The 21,786-nt window shown below is 34.3% G+C and overlaps 1 protein-coding gene and 1 pseudogene across 1 annotated transcript; both read right to left on the reverse strand.

The window, feature by feature from the left end:
* Positions 1-5,771: 5,771 nt before the first annotated feature.
* Positions 5,772-6,478, reverse strand: LOC112491434 (non-specific lipid-transfer protein 2). The gene has a single exon (XM_025073108.3). The coding sequence runs from the start codon at positions 6,389-6,391 to the stop codon at positions 6,104-6,106; it is 288 nt and encodes a 95-aa protein (XP_024928876.1). The 5' UTR covers positions 6,392-6,478; the 3' UTR covers positions 5,772-6,103.
* A 7,895-nt stretch (positions 6,479-14,373) lies between these two features.
* Positions 14,374-16,227, reverse strand: LOC112491182 (G-type lectin S-receptor-like serine/threonine-protein kinase SD2-5; annotated as a pseudogene).
* Positions 16,228-21,786: the final 5,559 nt, after the last annotated feature.

Below are 21,786 nucleotides of genomic sequence, written 5' to 3' on the forward strand. Positions count from 1 at the left end.
CTTCATGGATGGGTTGCAACCGTGGGCATGCCAAGAGCTTCAATGAAGGGGAGTACAAGATATTTCCACTGCCCTCACTACGGCCGAAACGCTTGTCGAATATAGGCGAGGTGAGTGTTCCAACCCTAAGCCTAAGAATAATTATATTAAAGGTGGGGGAGCCAAGTTCCATAAAACTCCCCAAAGTAAGGAGTTTCCAAGAAGGCCACCACTACCTAACAAAGATTGGAAGAAAGGAGGCAAGCCCGAATTCAAGCCGAAGGAAAATTGCTTCTTATGTGATGGTCCCCATTGGGCTAGAGATTGTCCGAAGAGGAAGTCCTTAAGTGCCATGCTCGAAGAGAGGGAAACTCAAGAGCACACACAAATGGGTTGTCTACAACTCCTCAACTCACTGAAGGTTAGTCCAATCCCAACCAACAATACGAAGAACAACTCCCTAATGTACGTGGCGGCACGTATCAACGGGAAAGATGCCCAAGTCATGGTAGACACCGGCGCATCTCACAACTTCATAAGGAAGGAGGAGGCCATGAGGCTTGGCCTTAAACTCAACAAAGGTCAAGGGTGGTTGAAAACTGTGAATGCGGAGGCTAAACTGCTAGATGGCATGGCCCGTAACGTGGAGTTGCACCTTGGCACTTGGCAAGGTAACGTAAACTTCTCCATTGCTCCTATGGATGATTTTGATATTGTACTTGGCATGGAATTCCTTAGGCAATTCAATGTGTTCCCACTCCCTCGCTACAACACGGTGTGCATAATGGAGGGAGCCCTTGCATGATTCCAACAATGCACAAGCCAAGTACTTCCAACCGCCTCTCCGCCATACAACTCAAGAAAGGAGTAAAGAAAGGGGAGCCTACATTCCTTGCTACTCTACGCGAGGAAGAAGAAGTTACTTCCAAGGAGCCACTGAAGGAGGTTAGCCAAGTCCTTGAGGAGTTCAAAGATGCATGCCACCACAACTACCTAAAAAAACTTCCACCAAGGAGGGAGGTGGATCATTGCATAGAGTTGGATCCCGGTGCAAAACCACCTGCAAAAGCAACCAAGAAAATGAAGAAATGGGCCGACACAAAAAGAAGGCACGTGAAGTATCAAGTGGGAGACTTGGTGTTCATCAAAATCCTTTCATCCCAACACAAGTCTACCCGAGGACTACACAAAGGCCTTGTTCGCCGATACGAGGGACCATTTCCAATCATCAAGAAGGTGGGCAAGGTATCTTATAAGGTAGAGTTACCTTCTACACTCAAACTTCACCCGGTCTTCCATGTAAGTTGTCTAAAGCCATACTACAAAGATGAGGAAGACCATACAAGAGGGGAGTCCAAGCGAGCACCAATAGGTGTCTACAACACTTATGACAAGGATGTGGATAGCATATTAGCCGATCGAATAGTTCGTGGAAGGGATAACCATCCGAGACATGAGTACTTGGTGAAATGGAAGGGACTACCCAATAGCGAAGCAAGTTGGGAACCTGCTGATGCACTTTGGCAATTCAAAGATCATATTCAAAGGTTCAAGGAAGAAGGCGCGACGAGGGCGTCGCGAAATTAGGTGGGGGAGAGTGTCACGTTCCGCATGAAAATGGAGGAATCCTTGAGGCATATTCGGAATATTCAAGACTCTCCATGAGAATGCATGATAATTCAAGAGAAATCTGGAGGGGTCCGGAAGATTCTAGAAGCTTCTAGGTAAGAGAATTCTAGAAAGTTATAGATGATTCAAGAGAAGTCTAGAAGGTTCTAGATGACTCAAGAGATCTCTGGAAGGTTCTAGAATACTATAGAACAATCTAGGACATATGTACCTTTCTAGAACATTCTAGGATCATGTAGTAAGATGGCCTTCTAGAATAGTCCATAGAAATATCTAGGAAAATTATCTAGAATCTTATCCAGGATAGTGCCATGTGTGCAAGGTCTAGAATGTTGTATCCTCGTACTACGTGCCAAGCCCTCTATATAAAGGGGGTGAACCCTCATTTGTAGGATGAACATCCAACCATCCAACAATCCAAGCATATCCAAGAATTCCCACATTCACTTGTAAAGCTCTCCTCTAAGCAATATACTTTCATTCTTCCAAACTCTCTTTGTGCTCTAGCTTTCTTTGCTTAGCTTTCTCTTTTAGTGGGCAAAAGGCTTACTTAGTTGCAACAAAGGGTCGGAATAGCAACTAAGGCCGCACGACTTGAAGGGTAAACAAACAAGTCCGTGACAAGACCCTTTTTTTGTTTTCTCTAAGTTTTTTTAATTATTATCTTTTTCAATCAGTTTTACATGCTGGATTTGACTTTTGATTTTTTGGGTGGGTTTCCTGCGTTGTAGCTGCTATTATTTTTTTGGGATTTTTTTTTGGTTTTGTTTCTTTTTTTTTTTTGTTTTTTTAAATTCTGGTGGCTGTGGTACATATTAAAATAATTTATTTTCACTGCGTTTAGAATGTTTTACATAACTTAAAAAATATATAACAATATAAATAGACATCCGAACTGACTGAAGAAGAAAGAAATATTGGAGATGAGATTGGCTTTTAAGGACTACGATTCGGTTCGGATGGCCTTTCGTCTTTCAAGGTTAACGTGGTTTTTTTAACGGTGTCACAGCAGTTTAGTTATGCGGCTGATGTGGCATTGTTTGTCCAAATGTCCTTTATTTAATAGAGGAAGTATCCACTCACTCAGTACTGCTGGAGTATTAGAGTGTTTCCCACCGACAGACCTATGTAGGACCCGGTGGGACGATCGCCCCTTCAAATTTTTTAATTTTTCTTTTTATTTTCATTACTTATATCACTATTTGCCCTATTTTCCATTGTTGTGCCCCCTTCCATCCGTGTTTGGATTTTTCATTTTGGTAATTCCCCCACCAACCAAGCCTGCTAACTGCTTTTGAATTTTTTTAATATTATTCTCTTTTTTTTTTTAATAATTTGTTTCATTTATCTTTTTTTTTTTCCCCTAAGAATTTGTTTCATTTATCTAAACCATCATCTTTGCATATATTTATGATATCTTTCTCATTTATCTACTTTTTATTTTTAATATCTCATTTATCTAAAATTATATTTGTAATAGTCATTGCCATTTTTTTAAGTTATATCATGCTTCATATGTTAAAAAAAAAATTATATCATGCTTATTTAATTATTATTACTATTTATAGTTGAAACTAGAAAAATAAATTTATAATTGACACTAGAAATATACTTCTGAACAATATAATATTTATTCAATTACTCTTTGATTTATTGCACATCGAAATTTATGAAAACTTTTGGTTATAATGAAAATTTTCTTTCATCATTTTTTCAATTATTTTTGTGGTTAATCTTATAAATTTAAAATATATATTAAATTTGGAACAATTATGAAGAAGCACTTGTAAATAAAACATTCATTTCATCGTCATTAGAGGTTAATGTTTTAAAAAGGTTTTGTTAGCCTTGCAATCCGTTTACATTATCTTTGTTTCAAAGAATAAATTTATTTTAGTAAATTAATTTTCTAATTAGTTAGACCATGTATAGCTAAATTTGTTGCATTTTTATCTATATTATTATTCCTTCAAAATACTATTGGAAAATATTTGATAATTAATTTTGTAATGGTGGTTCCTCTAAAATAAATTTCATTTATGTTATTTTAAATAGGTATATATCATTTATGTTGCAGTATCATGGCGTACCCACGGACAACAAGAGACTTTACATAAATAGTTGGAGTGAAGTTATTTTTATTTGAATAGAAGAAGGAGCCATATTGACTTCCACCTTTTCTCATTGCTATGCTTCATCTACTTAATCAATATATTCTCTTTCTTTCTTTTTTTTTTCTTTTTTTTTTTTTTTCTGTCAACAAAGAAAAAGAAAAAATAGAAGAGAAAAAAGATAGGTGGAGAGAAGTGTAATAGAAATTTTAATTAAAATTAAACTTTGGCTACGCTCCTGCAAAGTTCAATGTATCTCGTGTACGAGGTTTTGAAGCATCTTTGTTTTTAAAAGTTGTAATTAATATTCAAGACTAGTGTTCCCCCTCGTAGAATTCTAATATTTGTTTTGTTTTTTTTTTTTTTTTTTTCGCCTTTTTTTTAACCATAATATTTTCATCGTTGGGTTGGATATTGAAATCTTCTTGTATGTACGGAGATAGTTTGCAATACTACAGCCGGATTTTAATTGGACCAAGGCTTCTGGAAAGAGTGTGGACCTACTCTCTGGTTATTTGACTGGGCTTGGTTGAACTTTTCAGATGTCCATCATGGTAAGTCAATTGATTACAATTCGAGCAAAATAATAATAATAATAATAATATAAGGATTACAATGTTTTAATTCCTTCCCATAGGAGGAATTGATTCGAGGAATTCAATTCAATGGACGGAAATTTAATTTGGAGCCCATACGTAGTACCTCTTAGACCTAATAACACTATTAAGTCTCTGCGGGTATATTTAAGTGTTAAAAATTACTGTTTTTATGATCCAAATTTCAATCCATCCATCTTAAGTAGGGATACAAAATAGGAAAGATGAAACATGGAAGAGAGATGGAAAAAATTAATGGGATAGAAATATTTATATTTTTCCCTTTATTGTTTAGAATGATATGAAAGATGAAAAATTATTTTCTATCCTTCATATGGTATAAAAATGAAAAACGAGAGGAAAGAAAAATTTTTTAGACAAATTTAGCTATTTTGTATTCAATAAACGTTTTTTCTTCCAATAATATTTTTACATGTAAAGAGATTATTTTGGATGAAAAACTCAACCTTTAATTTTCTATTCATCCTTTTCTTTTTCCTAATTAAACAACCATCCTATTTTCCCTCATTATATTTTTCCTCAATCTTTTTCTTTTCTTCCACTTTTCCATCGTAACAAAAAAAATGTCAAAAATATATATATATATATATATATATATGTAGAATGTATCTAAACCAATATAAATTATTAACAACAATATTCCAAAAAAAAAAAAACTTGTAATTAAATTTAAAATAATTCTTGAATATTATTAATCTTCGTTCTTGAATATTCTAATAAATAATTTGGGCAAACAATCTTTTAACCGCTAGGTTTCTTTCTTTTAGACAAATTCTTTTCTTTCTTTTAATCTTTAATTAGAATGTTATTTTTCAATAATTGAACGACTAGATCTAGCTTGGACGTATTTTTGTCGGTATGTTTTCAGAGATAGGGACTTTTGGGTGAACGTGTCTCTTGTGTGTGAACACTTGTGGGTTGCACTCGTGTTGTGTGTGTTCAATCTTTATCTTAAAGTTTTTGGGTTTATCAACTTGGCAAATCAAATTAATAAGAAAGAATTAACTGTGCAAAGGGAAAATTAACAGGAAGACCTTATCAATAAAATTACAAAAGTGGAAAAAAGAAAATAAAGTGTTTTGTGCTAGCTTGTTTGTTTCTCTCTAACATCCCAGACATTATCCTTCTACTTTTAAAATCACAACATAGTCAACATTTCTTGGTTATTAGACCTTTATTTTCCAAGGAAGATTTGTAAATCATGAAATGGAAATCCAATATCTGTGTACTATTAAATTAACTTGAGTGCTCGATGGCTTGGCATTCATATTTAACAAAAAACCAAATTAATTAATCACATCAAATTTGTTAACTGCTGCGGCAATGATTTTGGAATATGCACTTCTTTTTTCCTCTTTTTTTTTTCTTTTTTTTTTTTTTTTTAAGTTGTAAATGACTGGAATATCCATTTGAAGTAGAATAATCATCCCAAATATAATAATTAATTATAAGCAGAATACGTATATATATTTTCAGTCTTATAATTATAATTTCACATTACAACCAAGAAATCATGAACTTCAACTGCGATACATACCCTTATTAGAGCAAATTAAGAGCTACACCATGTTCCAAATGAACATACATAGAGTTGGCAATACACCAAGTTTTTATTCATTAGTTCTCATATTCATATGCTATAAAAGCTCAGCACCACTCGATCATGAAGAAAACCATAGGTTTTGCTTTGTATATATATATATATATGTAGATCGGCTGACCATATTTATTATCAAACAAACACAGAATATATTAATAAATTGAGAATCAACAATTGGGGAATGGAACTCCACAGGTGGATGCAACTTTTCTGGCATTAGGAGAGTTAACATACTGCTTGAGATTAGGATCCTTAAGGTAGCCACAGAGGCATGACTTCTGTTGCCTCAGCTTGCTGCAGCATAAGCTTGACGGCGGTGACGACGACGTAATCGCCGCTATACATGGGCTCAGCTCCGTCGGGCTGCATGTAGCAGCCTCAGCCACCGGAGCTTCGCTTAGAAGCGCCACCGCCACCATGGCCACCGCTATCACTACAAAAGACAGACACTTCATCTTGTATTTTTCACAATATTTTTTCTGATGATGAATAAATATTGAAAAGCCAGCTAGCTAATTTTGTGGCGCAATATTTGGGGCAGGGCTCTTGTTCTATTTATAGAGGGGGACTCTGCCATGTGAAAACATGAAATTTAACCCGAAGATGCGACCTTTGCTTTTAACATCAATACGGTAACCGTGTTTCAAGGGTAGGAAGTAGAACAGCCAATTTAGAAAAATTATACCTCTTATATTTGATTATTGAAAATTATCCCGAAGATGTGACCTTTGCTTTTCTTTGTTATTTTTGAGTGACTCATCGATGTGATTTTGACTATTGTGCTGGTGGGTCCCGTGATTTAAAGCGAAATAAAATAGAAAAATAATAGTTAAGGGTGCATTTTGAAATTAAATAATGCTCAAATTATTAAAAAAATTTATACAGAATATAATATAATAATATTTAATTAATTTATTATTAATTTAATTATTATTTTAAAATTTATTTTTTTATATTTAAATTATATAAATGTATTAATTAATAATATTTTAATATATATTATTTGATAAATAAATTTGTTATGTATTTTAACATTTGTAATATTATTTTAGATTTTATTTTTTGTTTTTTTGGTCCATTTAGATTTCATTGACTAGTAGTTCAAATTATTTACAAACCTGGTCAAACTTTGTTGATGAGGAGTCAGACAACATATCGGAGAGAAATAATTATGATATCATACACCATTTTATGAAATGGCTGACTTGATCAACTAATGAACGCTTTAACCTTTTGTGTTGCTAATTCTATTTGATTAGCGTGTATGTACTTATTTTTTTTTTTTTTCTGTTTCATTTAATTTGATATGTTATGGAATAATGGAAGGGCCTATAACTTCTCTAATATTATTTTTTCTCGACTGTCCAACAAATAAATTATATAATTATATATATTGTTGATGAAAATAGCGATCCCATGTTAAAACTTAAAAATAATGAAAATCATAAAACGATCATCATCTTTTTCGATCTTATATATCGATATTATTATTACTAGTGCAAGAAAATTTGGTTCATGGATAAACACCGGGCTCTCTCTCTCTCTCACATTTTTTATTTTTATTTTTTAAGCAAGTGCCTTTTTGGACTATGATTAACTGATATCGCACTTAAATATTTAGCTGCATCGTAATTAATATAGTCTTATAATTGAGAAGGTCAAGGACTCAAAGCTAATTGTTGCTAATAGAACTTTGAGCTAGACTTCCGTTGTTTTATTTATATATTTTTAAACTTTGGTATAAATATTTATATGCTATCTGTATTTTTTTTTCCCGAAATGATACATATACGTCGCTCTACGACAATACAAATTTTAATAACCATTGATAACTTTCAAATCATAGATTTGAAACGTGTTAGAGAATCATGACAATTGCTAGCCATAAACAAGTCAAACCCAAGACCAAGCCTAATGCCTTGGTCGAAAAACAACTTCCTTAGTTTGGTTTGTATTTCAGTTTTGCAGTTAAGTCCGTTTGTTATGTTTTCTAAGCTTGTTAAGCTGGTGCACAAAAACACCAAAATGTGTTAGTTAATATGTATTAGCTATATTAGAGAATTAGGAAGCTTAGTGAAATGAAGCACCTTGATGATATGGAAAGCACTTAGGTGACTAAGATGGTGACATGGAAACTACTTGGTGACATGGAACCAAATCATTCGGCCTCTCTCTCATCCGATGTATGGAAGGACATGTGTCATCATGCATGAGGACTACTTCAACATGAAGCACCTAATGAGGTAGAAACACTTGTCAACAGACCATGATGCATGTGGCAAAGTTACTTTACACATGGGTTTTGCTTCACCATGAAGAACTTGTTTTGTATTGATGTTTAGAACCAGCAATGGTGTGCTTTCACACCTATTTTGTATGCTATAAGTATGTATTACATCTAAATGAATATAGAGTTGAATTTTTTGGAGAAAATACTTTAGTTTCCATTTTGAAACTAAAAAAAACACAAACTAGTGAAAACTGGAAAATTTTCCAGCAGCTTAACCAAAGCAAACCGAGAACACCTAAAACTCCAAATCAATTTCCAAACATAAAACCTTGTTCTCTTTAGTTTAATCTTGCCCTAATCCTTTCAAAACATGCTGAAATCCATCCTTTAATTGTTAATTAATTATTAAGGAACTGCTTTATCAACTTGCATCTAAAAAGTTAAGACATTGCTTGAAAACGAAAAAAATTATATACAAATTGTTTGTATAGAAAAAATAAAAAATGTTTGTAAACACATCATTGCTCATAAAGCGGCAATAATTTGTTGAAGAGTCTGCAATTTAAGGAGGCAAAAGGGTGATTAGCCATTGATTCAAGCAACTCAAAACCAATAAGGCCATACAACATTAATTAAGTTTCCAAGATTTTACTATACATATTTTTTTTGTTATATTTTATTTTTTATGTTTTTTCTGTTGGAAAACTACTTGAAATCATAGGACCGGGTGGGGTTAACAGACATGATATCCAATCTATGTATGGCACCAATCATGGAAGTAGCTTGAAAAGCATTTAAGAGGAAAAATATAAATTATTTATCATTACTGTAAACAATTGTTAGTGGGATATATATATATATATATATATATATATAAAATAACAATTTAAATGGTTATCTTTAAAAAAATTATTTCTAAAATTATATAAAAATAATAGAATTAAATGTTTCTAATTAAAGTTTGCTACATAAGTCGGTGATAGTTATCAGTGATAATGAATTGTAAAACTCTTATAAAATGGTCCATCACAGTTAAATAATATATATATATATATATTCTTATATAAAAAAAAAAAGAAAAAAGAAAAAATATACTCCTATATATATTTTATATATAAAATGAAATGAAGCTGATTTCATTAGGAATATTTTGTACTTTAAACTCTAAATTATGCATACTTACAAATATTTCCTAATTTTATAATTTAGTTTTATAATTGAAAATTGGGCTTATATATATATATATATGAAACAATATCAGACCCAAGAAATTTCGTCATAGGGGCATTATTTTATGGAAGTGTTTGATTTTTTTGGGTCAATATATATGATAGTGTTGGATTGTTTTTTTGTTTTTGTTTTTGTTTTTTGTTTTGTGTTTTTTTTTTTTCTGGGTAATACATTGTTCTCAAATTTATAGTTTGGAAAGAGAAATATCTAAACATCTTTTTCTATTTCTATATCAAACTCTAATTAGTTAAAATATTCAATAATTTACCCCAAAAAAAACAAATGAAATCTTAAGTAAACTAGGTAGTATTAAATATTCCTTTTCATTTTAATTCAATTTTTGAGAGAAAAATATAATTTCAATGATTTTGACAAATTTGGTTTGCCTTTCATACTAAATTTATTACAAATTTATAAAACAAAATAAACATTTGTACTCTTTGAAGATGAAAAATTGTTGATTTTGACATTAATTAACTAAACTAAAGTAAATTAAATATGTTTGTTAAGAAAAGAAGCTAATTAGAAGAAATATGTATTAAATTCATAAATTTGGCAACTCAATTTTTGTGTAATTAAAACAAAAACTTAGTAGATAAATAAGTATTGCGATAATCATATTTTTGTTTAAATTGCATATATCTTTGGTTATTAAATAATTATAATGACCATTAATATATTTAATGTAGTGGTTAAGTAATGATTATTTCACTAAAAAATCGTATATTTTGATTATATTTACTTCAAAAACTATTTCAATTATATTAAATAGTTTTTATCGTAAAAAAGTATATTACAGATAAGAAAATATTAAAATAGAAAACAAAAAGATAAAAAAAAGTTAATGTATGGAAGAGTTGATGAGGGGTACAATTAGATTTTGAAAGTTAAATTGGTCAACAACAAAAAGAGAATTAAATAAAAAAATTGAGCGAGTCCTCCGTGTAAGAAAATCCGGGGTTCGACCAATTAATAAGTTTTTATTAATAGTTATTTGAAATAACTAGTATGTACACTACTGCAAATAACTATTATGTACACTACTTAGAGAGAAAAAAATAAAAAATGATACGCTTATTAAAAGTAAAACTGATAAATACTATTTTTTTAAAATTATAAATACCATGTCTTTCTTCGAGAAAAATTAATATATCTGTTCTAGAAATAAATAAGCATTCAATATATATATATATATATATATATATATTTTTTAGATTTTACAATCATTTCTTCTTCTTCTTTTTTTTCATTTATGTTTGAAAATAAAATATATTTTTTTAAAACCCGGATAATCTTATATTTGCACAAAGCTTTGTAAAATAAAGTTATTTTTACTTGTAATTAAAGTTATCGTTTGAAACAATAAGCATTATGTCATAACTCATATTGAAGCAAAGAAAAAACAAAAATAAAAATAAAAATAAAAATAAAAAAAAGGTCAGAACTCTTTATGTGTTTAACCTTTTGAAATATAGAAAAATAACACATAAAGGTTTACTAAACTAGACTAAAACCGATAATGCAGAATAATTTTTTAAGCTTTCCATAAAATAAATAAAATAAAATTATTTTGGCTTCGAGAAATCTCTCTAATATTATTGCATTTCGTAGGTTGAAATCTCAATAAATATTGATGTAATAAACAGCCTTCCAAATCAGCTCCATTGACGATAAATTTGCCCCCCCCCCCCCCCCCCCCCCCCCAAAAAAAAAAAAAAAAGGAAACAAAGAAGCTGCATTAACTATAAGTTTCATATAATAGTTTACACAAAGCTTTAGCCAATTTAAAAGCCGTTAAAAACACCTTGTATGTACGTCAATCCTAAACTGACGTTTATTACAATTATTAATCATTTAAACTAATTCACTACAGTCTAGCTAGTTCTTATTCCTAAATTATATCGTCAAAAAAAAAAAAAATCATAAATTTAAGGCATGCATTATCATCCATCTTTTCAATCGGTCACAGTAAACATCTATACGTACTTCTCCACTCTACTTTTGACATCTGTTTCGATTACGCCAACTGAAAACTTCAGCCATAATCATGGGGACCATATATATTAATAATAACCAGCTACTTCGTGCCAAATGGAAAGCCAACTAGTACGTGGCTTATCAATGCTGTTGCATTGGTATGATTAAAAGTTCCTTTCCTTCGTACGAGGGAACTCAATTAATTAATTAACGGGCCTTGTTATTGATTAAGCACCGTAGGATTTTTTTCTTTATTAAAGTCACTTTCAAGTTTTTATTTGGAAAATTATCAGTCTTTTTAAGGTCTTCCCAATTTCTAAATTCTAATAATCGGTGTGGCTGATTGTCTTCATTCTTTCATTTAACACGTATCAACATGCTACAGCTATATATGTACCACAAACACAGCAAATTAGCGTCATTTTCTCACGAAACAGGTAGAAGCTACTGTCTACTTTGTGTAGGAAGAGTTATATTAACCTTTCTTTATTTTGTCATTAAGCTATATATATATATATATATATATATATATATGTACGGAAATGATGGTTCATAGGAGAATAGTAATATTAGTAACAATTTTTTATAGTATTAACGATGGTTTCTTATAAAATCGTCACTAATATTATGAAAAACTGTCACTACTACTATGATCCGCATGAGAACCGTCCGCACCATAGACAAATTGTATATATGTATATGTATGCGTGTGTAATAGGGAGATTTGTCTCTAATTTTTTTTTCCCACTATATATATTCAATTGACTAGAGAATTTACATATTTTTATAGAGTTTACATGTAACAATTTTAAATCTTATTTACATGAGGGAGAATGAGCTAAACAAATTAAAGCAAGATCAAAACTAAGGTCTCTTCTAGAAGTATTAAATTATATTCATAAAACTTGAAAGAATTTTTTTCTTTTTTTTAAAATGTTGAACTCTAATTTTCTTTTGTGTATTTGTCCAAATAACTTATATAATTATATATATATATATATATATTTTAAATGTGAACTGTATTTTTCTTTTGTGTAATTGTAGTAACTTATATTATATAAAATTGAGTTTTTATACTTTTCAACGTTTTGAGGTTCACGTTTCGCCTCGAAAAATACTAAAATATCTTCAATTACATTTTCTTGTCTGAAAACGATCGTTACCCGAAAAAAAAAATATTAATGGACTCCAACCAAGGAAATCGCTTTTGTTGAAATTTTCAAGCATGATCATTAAGTTTTAGATTTTGGCTTATAATATCATGATAAATTTATATCTATATATATGAATTGACAAAGACAACTCAATTTTTACAGGTTCAATACCATTCAACCTTCTTTTTGTTTCTTATATATATATATATATATATGCCAAACCAGGGCATTAATTTTCTTTTACCAAATTTTAGAAATGCTCCACAGTTTTATGGTACATGTGCAGTGCATATATATATATATATGTTTAACAAATTGACGTGAATTGGACTTAGGAGTTAAAGGTGAATATAAAAAATCATACTGAATTTTGAAGGTGATTATAAAAAATCATACTGAATTTTGTCTAATTTATTCATATATGTATCGTGTACGTTCGAAAGTTGAAATATTGTCGAACTAGAAAAATATATCTTGTTGACCTCTCCGTCAACCAATAGACTAGAAAGTAATATTTGAAAAAGGAAAAGAACGAAAGACTCCACTTAACAAGTCGGGCATCCAAAGCTCTCTTAAATGGTCACCCAGTTCCCACCTACCACCCACCTTCGTCCACCACTACGAGTATCTGACTGAAAGTCACACCCATTGACCCACCACCTAATTAAACCCACTTATTAATTTCAAGACCTAACACCATCACAAAAAAATAAAATAAAAATGTTAACAAAAGAACATTTTTACGTGTATCTAACACAAAGATTTATTAAGGTATAATTTAGTAGTATGGTTGATTTTTATTATCATTAATTTTTTATGTGTATAATTTGTTTATCTCAAATATTTTGTATAGTTAGAGAGTTTATTAGTCATTACAATTAACTCTAATTATTATTAATTAACAACAAATATTTAAGATAAACAAATTTCAAACAATTAGATTAAAAAAATAAAAATCAACCATATTACCTAACGACATTAACTTTTCAAATTGCCAAATGTCCTATGAACCTGATCCTCATATGTCTTGCTTTACAACGAAGCCGAAATTTTTTTCCAATTAAATGGAAATTGGGAAATAAATTTTTTCATCTTAACTTTCCATGGGATGATCAGGCCAGAAACTTAACTTTGGGGCCAATTAGAGTAAAGAGAGAGAGAAAGAGAGAAAAAAAAAAAAAAAATCCCCTGCCACTTTAACTGTTACAACGGTGTTCAAATCGTTTGATACTTAACCAAATTCATCAATATTGCTATTGCCAACTGCAAGCGGCTATTTATTTCCACCGATCTTAAATTCCCAATATTTTGCATCAATATATACATTCACTCTGTTATTAACGTAGCACAATCACACAATTGATTGTAGGATTAGGATGCTTCTTGCGCACAGGGAAATCGAAGACATATTAGAAGGAAGACTACAATTTAAAGAAGATGATGATCTTAGAAGGAAATAGAGAATCAGCACCTGTAATCAGGTCTTGGACTCATACATACAGAGGCATATCCATATTGTGTACGTTCAAGATCAACTTCTAGCTTATTACCAAAAAGATCAACTTCTAGCTAGCTTTAATTCTACATAATTTATAACAGGATATGGTTTTCATATGATTTTGTTGTACAAACTTCAGTTACTAAATTATTGCTCCTTGCTTTATTAGCACTAACTGAAACTACATTCCTTTTCTGAAATTAAACGCCTAACTACTTTATGACTAATATATATTCCAAGCATGCATACAGTATAAAAATTTAAAAAACAGAGTGAAAATAAAATTGATACAATCACATGTTGAACCATGATATATAAATTTAAGAAACAGAGTCAAAATAAAGTTGATACAAAAACATGTAGAGCCATGAATACAAATTCAAGAAACATAGTCAAAATAAAGTTGTTAAAAAAGCATGTAGAAGTCGAATCATGAAAATGATCATAGACATATGTTATATAATTTACCGTGGTTGGGATAGAACTGATGGCATCAATAAGGTCGCAACATTATCATGATTTTCTTCCTGGTGGCCAAATTTTGCTCCTCTGTCTCCAGGTACCGGTGCTTTGGTGAAGTCATAGTCCAAGTTATGTTCAATATTTATAACACCATCCAACACCTTCACCACCATTGACATGGAAGGCCTTTTTACAAAGTCACTTTGCAAACACCATGCTGCAACTTTCATCATATCTATAACTTCTGCTTCATGTGATTGCATATCCACACAACATTTATCAATCAGTCCCACCAGTTGGTTTTCCTCATATTTCTGCTTAAACAGAGCAAGTAAATGCATTGCTTCCTCAGGTTGAGAGCGGTCCACATTTCTACGCCCACACACTATTTCCATTATCACAATTCCAAAGCTGTAGACATCTACTTTCTCTGTAATTACTGAACCTAACCATTCAGGAGCCAAATAGCCCGGGGTGCCTCTCATGGTTGTCACAACTTGACTCTTGTCCCTTTCAATTAGCTTAGACAATCCGAAGTCAGAAACTTTTCCATTGCAATCTTCATCTAACAGAATGTTTTCCGGCTTGATATCTAAGTGAATTATCTTCTGCCTGCAATCTTCATGGAGATAGCTCAATCCCTTGGCTATGTCAAGAATGATTTTCTTCCTCTGCTGCCAACTTAATAAAAGTTCATAAGTTTTGTGGAAAATCCATTTATCCAAAGATCCATTACGCATGTATTGGTAAACAAGAAGCCTGTGTGATTTTTCAGCACAAAATCCAATCATTCTCACCAAGTTAACATGGTGGATGCTGCCGATAGTTGCAACCTCGGCTAAAAACGATTTCTTGATTTGCCTTAAACCGTCGAGACGTTTCACTGCAACTTTCATGCCATTACTAAGAGTCCCTTCAAACACTGTCCCAAATCCACCCTCCCCAACTTGTTATGGAAATTCTGAGTAATGGCTTTCAAATCCTCATAGGAAAATCTATCAGGCATTCCCGGTACATGATCTAAATAATCCTCCTCATCATCATTAGCTTGCTTTTTCTTCCAATAAAGGAAAACCAACATTCCAACCGAGAACAGAACAAAAAATGCTCCAAAGCTGGATACCAACTGCACAATTGGAATTCTCTTTTTCTTCATGTATGTAGTAGGAAGATTATTTTGTACCTTAAGATATGTGATGGAACTGTAACAATTAGATTCTTCCTCATGTCTCATTAAGGAAAAGATCTCGGTTGGAAAATAGCATATCCCTTTGGAACGATCTAAGCCATAATAATGAAATATAACAGCTTTGCAGTAGCAATTTTTCAAGCAAGTCTGTTTGCAAGTGTTGGAGTCCACATTTACGAGTTCTGGTATGAAGCTGAAGTATGTAATATTCTCCAACTCTAGAAAACCGTGATGTTGAACTTGGGGTACATGGCAAGATAATTGAGTAATTTCAGAACAGCCAATTGCTGGTTCCATCATGTTTATATGCTTAAAATAAACTGTCCGATTTTCAGTTTCTGGACAACTACACTTTGATTTTGTGCAAACCCCATATTTTCCACAAGCCATCGGATATGCACATTCGTTGATGTCAAGGACATCACCCCCCCTGAATTCTCATGAAACCGAAAGCTTCCATTGGACTCCAATCTTATAAATGGACTACCGTAAGTGGAGTAGCTACAAAAACTTGGATTTATTTCTGTCATCGTGTCTAGCTCGTTCTTATTAGAGGAAGGTAAATAGAAACTGAAGGTTCCATTAATGTTCCTAACATAACATGGCTCTGTGCTCTCCCTTGTACCATAATCGACAGGGAAATTGTAATAGAGTTGTGGAGGGTTAGACTCAATGAAAGCAAAAAATCCTTCATTGGTGACAGAAATTGAATACAAACCTCCAATATCACTCCAATTTGATGGTGAAGCATTAGCCGTGAGCTTTTGTCCTGCCTTCAACCTTTGTCCTCTTAGTAGAGTGTCAGTTGGGTGATCAAAGGATTGCCAGATAACAACGTTATCTTTATCAAGAAGCTGTAGATTTCCGGTATCAGTCAAGTTTAAGCCGGCGACCACAGATTTACCGCGTATGTTGGTTGACCATCTTGGAGTTCCATCTGAATCTTTTAAAACCAAATCGGACGTTGTGAGCTCCAAGGTCGCATTAATCTTTACCGGATTATTACGGTTAGCATACCATACTACTTTTGGCAGCAGAACAATGTCGACGTAATTCCCAGAGGTGTCATATGTAGAATGTTACGGAATTGGGAGAAAAACAAATAGCAACGGAAACAAAGAAAACGAAGAACAAACACACAATTTACGTGGAAACCCTTGACGGGAAAAACCACGGGCAGGGAGAAGCAAATCCAATATCGAAAGATTGATACAAAGGTGAGCCAAATTTCGAGATACCCTAAAAACCCCAATTACAGCCGAAAAACCCCAAAAGCATAAAAAATATATTTATATTGTACTGAAGAAACCCTAAAATTGTTTCTCCCGCACCCCCGTCGGGCTCAGTGGTGGGCTACGGTCTCGGGCCCCGAGACCTCCGCTTCCACCACAGAGCCCCAAATTTTTCTCCAAAATTAGTTTCACCAAATGGGTCGCACCGCGAGCTTTTCGGGTCGGGTCAACAAGAATTCGGGTCACTAACTCTAACAATCTCCACCTTGACACGAATTCCATATAAGGAATGAAAAAAAAAAAAAACATACAAAAATCCAATCTTCGATAAGAGTTGCCATCCTCTTCCACAAAAGCCCCTAAAGGCAAAGCTCAACAATAAACACCAACCAAGTCCAAGCAATGCTCAAACTTGGCTACTGGAAGTGCCTTGGTCATCATGTCAGCAGGATTATCATGAGTACTCACCTTGCTCACAACAATATCTCCACGAGCAATAACATCACGTACAAAATGATATCGAACATCTATATGTTTTGTCCTCTCGTGAAACATCTGATCCTTAGTGAGATAGATAGCACTCTGACTATCACAATTGATGACCGTACTCTCCTGCTCAGAGCTCAACTCACCTATCAACGCCCTTAACCAAATAGCTTCTTTCACCGCTTCAGCTATAGCCATATATTCAGCTTCTGTAGTTGATAGTGCAACTGTTGCTTGCAAAACAGACTTCCAACTGATAGAAGTATCTCCAAGAGTAAATACATAACCAGTAGTGGACCTCCTTCTATCAAGGTCCCCAGCAAAATCTGCATCAACATATCCATTTACACCCTCCTTACTTCCACCAAACTCTAAACAAGTGTTAGTAGTGCCTCTCAAGTACCTTAGAATCCACTTGACAGCTTGCCAGTGTTGTTTGCCAGGATTAGCCATATACCGGCTCACAACACTAACAGCATGTGCAATGTCAGGACGGGTACACACCATAGCATACATCAAACTACCAACAACACTAGAATAAGGAACATGTGACATATACTCAATATCTCTATCCGACTGTGGTGACATATCAGCAGACAATCTAAAATGAGTAGCTAATGGAGTACTTACAGGTTTAGCGTTCTTCATTCCAAAACGCTCCAGAACTTTCTCAACAAAAGATCTTTGAGTCAAGAAAAGTTTACCTGCAGATCTATCTCTCTCAATCTCCATACCAAGAATCTTCTTTGCCGCTCCCAAATCTTTCATCTCAAATTCACCACTCAATTCTGCTTTCAATCTGTTGATATCGAATTTCTTCTTGGCCACTATCAGCATATCATCAACATAAAGCAACAAATAGATAAATGAGCCATCTTCCAACTTCCTAAAATACACACAGCTATCATATTGGCTTCTAGAATAGCCATTGCTAACCATAAACCCATCAAACCGCTTGTACCACTGACGAGGGGATTGCTTCAAACCATACAAGGACCTTTTCAACAAACACACATGATCCTCTTTTCCTTCAACCTCGAAACCTTCGGGTTGCTGCATATAAATTGTCTCCTCAAGTTCACCATGCAAGAAAGCGGTCTTCACATCTAGTTGCTCCAACTCTAAATCATGCATAGCAACTAGCACTAACAAAGCACGAAAAGAAGTATGTTTAATGACAGGGGAAAATATATCATTAAAATCAACTCCCTGTACCTGTGAATACCCCTTCGCTACTAGACGTGCTTTGTACCTCGCATCTTCAACACCAAGAATGCCTTCTTTCTTTTTGTAGACCCACTTGCATCCCACAATCTTCTTACCCTCTGGAGGTAATGCCAACTCCCAAGTGTGGTTCTTATGAAGCGACTCCACCTCTTCCTGCATAGCAATTAACCACTTTGCAGAATCCTCACATGAAATGGCTTCATAATAGTTGCAAGGATCACTGGGACTCTCGATCTCCTATGCTGCAACACAAGCAAAAGTGACATAGTCAGCTAAACTAGAGGGCTTCTTGATCTCCCTGCGAGGTCTATCCTTGGCAATCGAATGCTCCTGCACCTCCTCAATTCTCTCTTCTTCCACATGAGTGGGTGTCTCAAATGGGCCTGAAACTGAACCATTCTGTGAAGTACTTACTTCCTCCACCCTAAACTCTACCTGCTTTGGCATACTGTCTGAAACAACGAGCTCCTTTTTCGGATGCAGCATTGCCATCTCATCAAACACAACATCCCTGCTAATCACAACCTTAGATGACTTTGGATCAGGAAGCCAAACTCTGTATCCTTTTACACCCTGCGGGTAACCAAGAAATATGCCCTTCTTCGATCTAGGCTCAAGCTTACCATCATTAACATGAACATAGGCAGGACATCCAAACACCTTCAAATCTAAATAATTAGCAGGTTTTCCAGACCATACCTCTTCAGGAGTCTTGCAATCGATTGCTGCCGATGGAGAACGATTCACCAAGTAGCAAGCTGTAGCAGCTGCTTCTGCCCAAAATTCCTGTGCTAACCCAGAATTCGACAGCATGCATCGGACTTTCTCCATAAGAGTTCTGTTCATCCGCTCAGCCACACCATTTTGCTGCGGAGTTCCTCTAACTGTGAGATGTCTAACAATCCCTTCGTTTCTACAAAACTCATTGAAAACACCATCACAGAACTCCAATCCATTATCTGTACGAAGGCGCTTCACCCTTCTTTCCGTCTGCTTCTCTACCAAAGCTTTCCATTGCTTGAAGATAGCAAATACGTCATTCTTGTGCTTCAAAAAATATACCCAGACCTTCCTGGAGAAATCATCAATGAAGGTCAACATATATCTGCCACCACCCTTAGAAGCAGTACGTGCGGGTCCCCAAAGATCTGAATGAATGTAGTCTAGAGTACCTTTGGTTTTGTGAATTCCAGTACTGAAGCTAACTCTCTTCTGCTTCCCAAACACACAATGTTCACAAAACTCCAACTTCGAGATACTCCGATCACCAAGCAAACTCCGTTTGCTCAACATCGCCAAACCTTTCTCACTCATATGGCCCAATCTCATATGCCACAAACGAGTAACATCCGAATCTGACATGGACACTGAAACAGCAGCCGACCCCATTACCACAGAACCCTGTAGCCTGTATAATGTACCAACCAGGCTAGCTTTCATCACCACCAAAGCACCCTTTAGAACCCTCAAAACTCCACCTCCACCAGAAAAAGAACAACCAGACTTGTCCAAAGCAGATAAAGAAATTAAATTTTTAGACATATCTGGAACGTGACGTACCTCAGATAGTGTTCTGATAATTCCATCATGCATCTTCACCCTTACAGTTCCAATGCCGATGACACAGCAAGGATGATCATCTCCCATCAGCACAACACCTTTATCCACCGGAACATAAGAAGAGAACCAATCCCTATGGAGACAGATGTGAAACGAACAGGCTGAATCCAAAATCCATCCCTGCTTGCCCGAACTATCCTCAGTCACTGAATAAACATCTCCATCTTCAATTTCCTCATGTGCGACACTGGCTTCGGCATGTTCCTTACTCTTTTCATTATTTTTATTCTGAAGCTTACGACATTCAGTTTTGATGTGCCCTTTTTTCTTACAGTAATGACAAATAAGGTTTCTGAACCTTGACTTCGATCTTGGCCGACTACCACCATTGTTATTTTGATCTCTAGATGATGTTCTACCTCTAACAATCAAACCCTCTCCTCCGGAACTCCCAAAATTATTGTTATCCGAACTGCTGGTCAACTCCTTAGAATATAAAGAAGCTTTCACGTCCTCCAATTTTAGGGTTTTATTACTGTAAATCAAAGTCTCCCTAAAATTTTTATACGATGGAGGTAAGGAACGCAGTAGCATTAGGGCCTGGTCTTCATCATCATATTTAATGTCCATGTTCGCCAGATCCAACAAAATAGTAGAAAAGTCATCTATGTGTGTTTTAATAGATGTACCTTCAACCATAGAAATGGTGTATAGACGGTGCTTCGCAATCAGTTTCGTTGTGAGATTCTTTGTGATGTACAAAGATTCCAACTTGTCCCATAAGTCCTTTGTTGTCTTCTGATCAAGGACCTCCCTCAAAACTTCATTGGACAAGCATAGCTGAATGGTGGATAGGGCACGCTCATCAACCTCGGCTTTCTTTTCGGCATCCCACGAAGACGGCATCTGCTCCTTGCCAACCAATGCCTTGTGTAAACCATTCTGTGTCAAAATCGCCTTCATCTTGACTTGCCACATGGAGAAACTCATGTTGCGCTCAAATTTGTCGAACTTTGTTGCCATGATCGAAAGAAAAAAAAAAATTCCCAAATAGATCGACGCGGCTCTGATACCACTTGTTACGAAATTGGGAGAAAAACAAATAGCAACGGAAACAAAGAAAACTAAGAACAAACACACAATTTACGTGGAAACCCTTGACGGGAAAAACCACGGGCAGGGAGAAGCAAATCCAATATCGAAAGATTGATACAAAGGTGAGCCAAATTTCGAGATACCCTAAAAACCCCAATTACAGCCGAAAAACCCCAAAAGCATAAAAAATATATTTATATTGTACTGAAGAAACCCTAAAATTGTTTCTCCCGCACCCCCGTCGGGCTCAGTGGTGGGCTACGGTCTCGGGCCCCGAGACCTCCGCTTCCACCACAGAGCCCCAAATTTTTCTCCAAAATTAGTTTCACCAAATGGGTCGCACCGTGAGCTTTTCGGGTCGGGTCAACAAGAATTCGGGTCACTAACTCTAACATAGAATGATTCGAGATCTGTAAGTATAAAATGGCGAAAAGATAGTGTGATCTGCAATCTCCATTACAGAAGAATCCACATGCAGGTATTCCACTGCCGTAGAATGTTGCAGCGCGT

The sequence above is a fragment of the Ziziphus jujuba genome, chromosome 4, assembly GCF_031755915.1.
Source record: "Ziziphus jujuba cultivar Dongzao chromosome 4, ASM3175591v1".
Taxonomy (NCBI): Eukaryota; Viridiplantae; Streptophyta; class Magnoliopsida; order Rosales; family Rhamnaceae; genus Ziziphus; species Ziziphus jujuba.

What these genes read in the sequence shown, in the direction of transcription:
- LOC112491434 (XM_025073108.3), bottom strand. Translation starts at nt 6,391, where the DNA reads ATGAAGTGTCTGTCTTTTGTAGTGATAGCGGTGGCCATGGTGGCGGTG.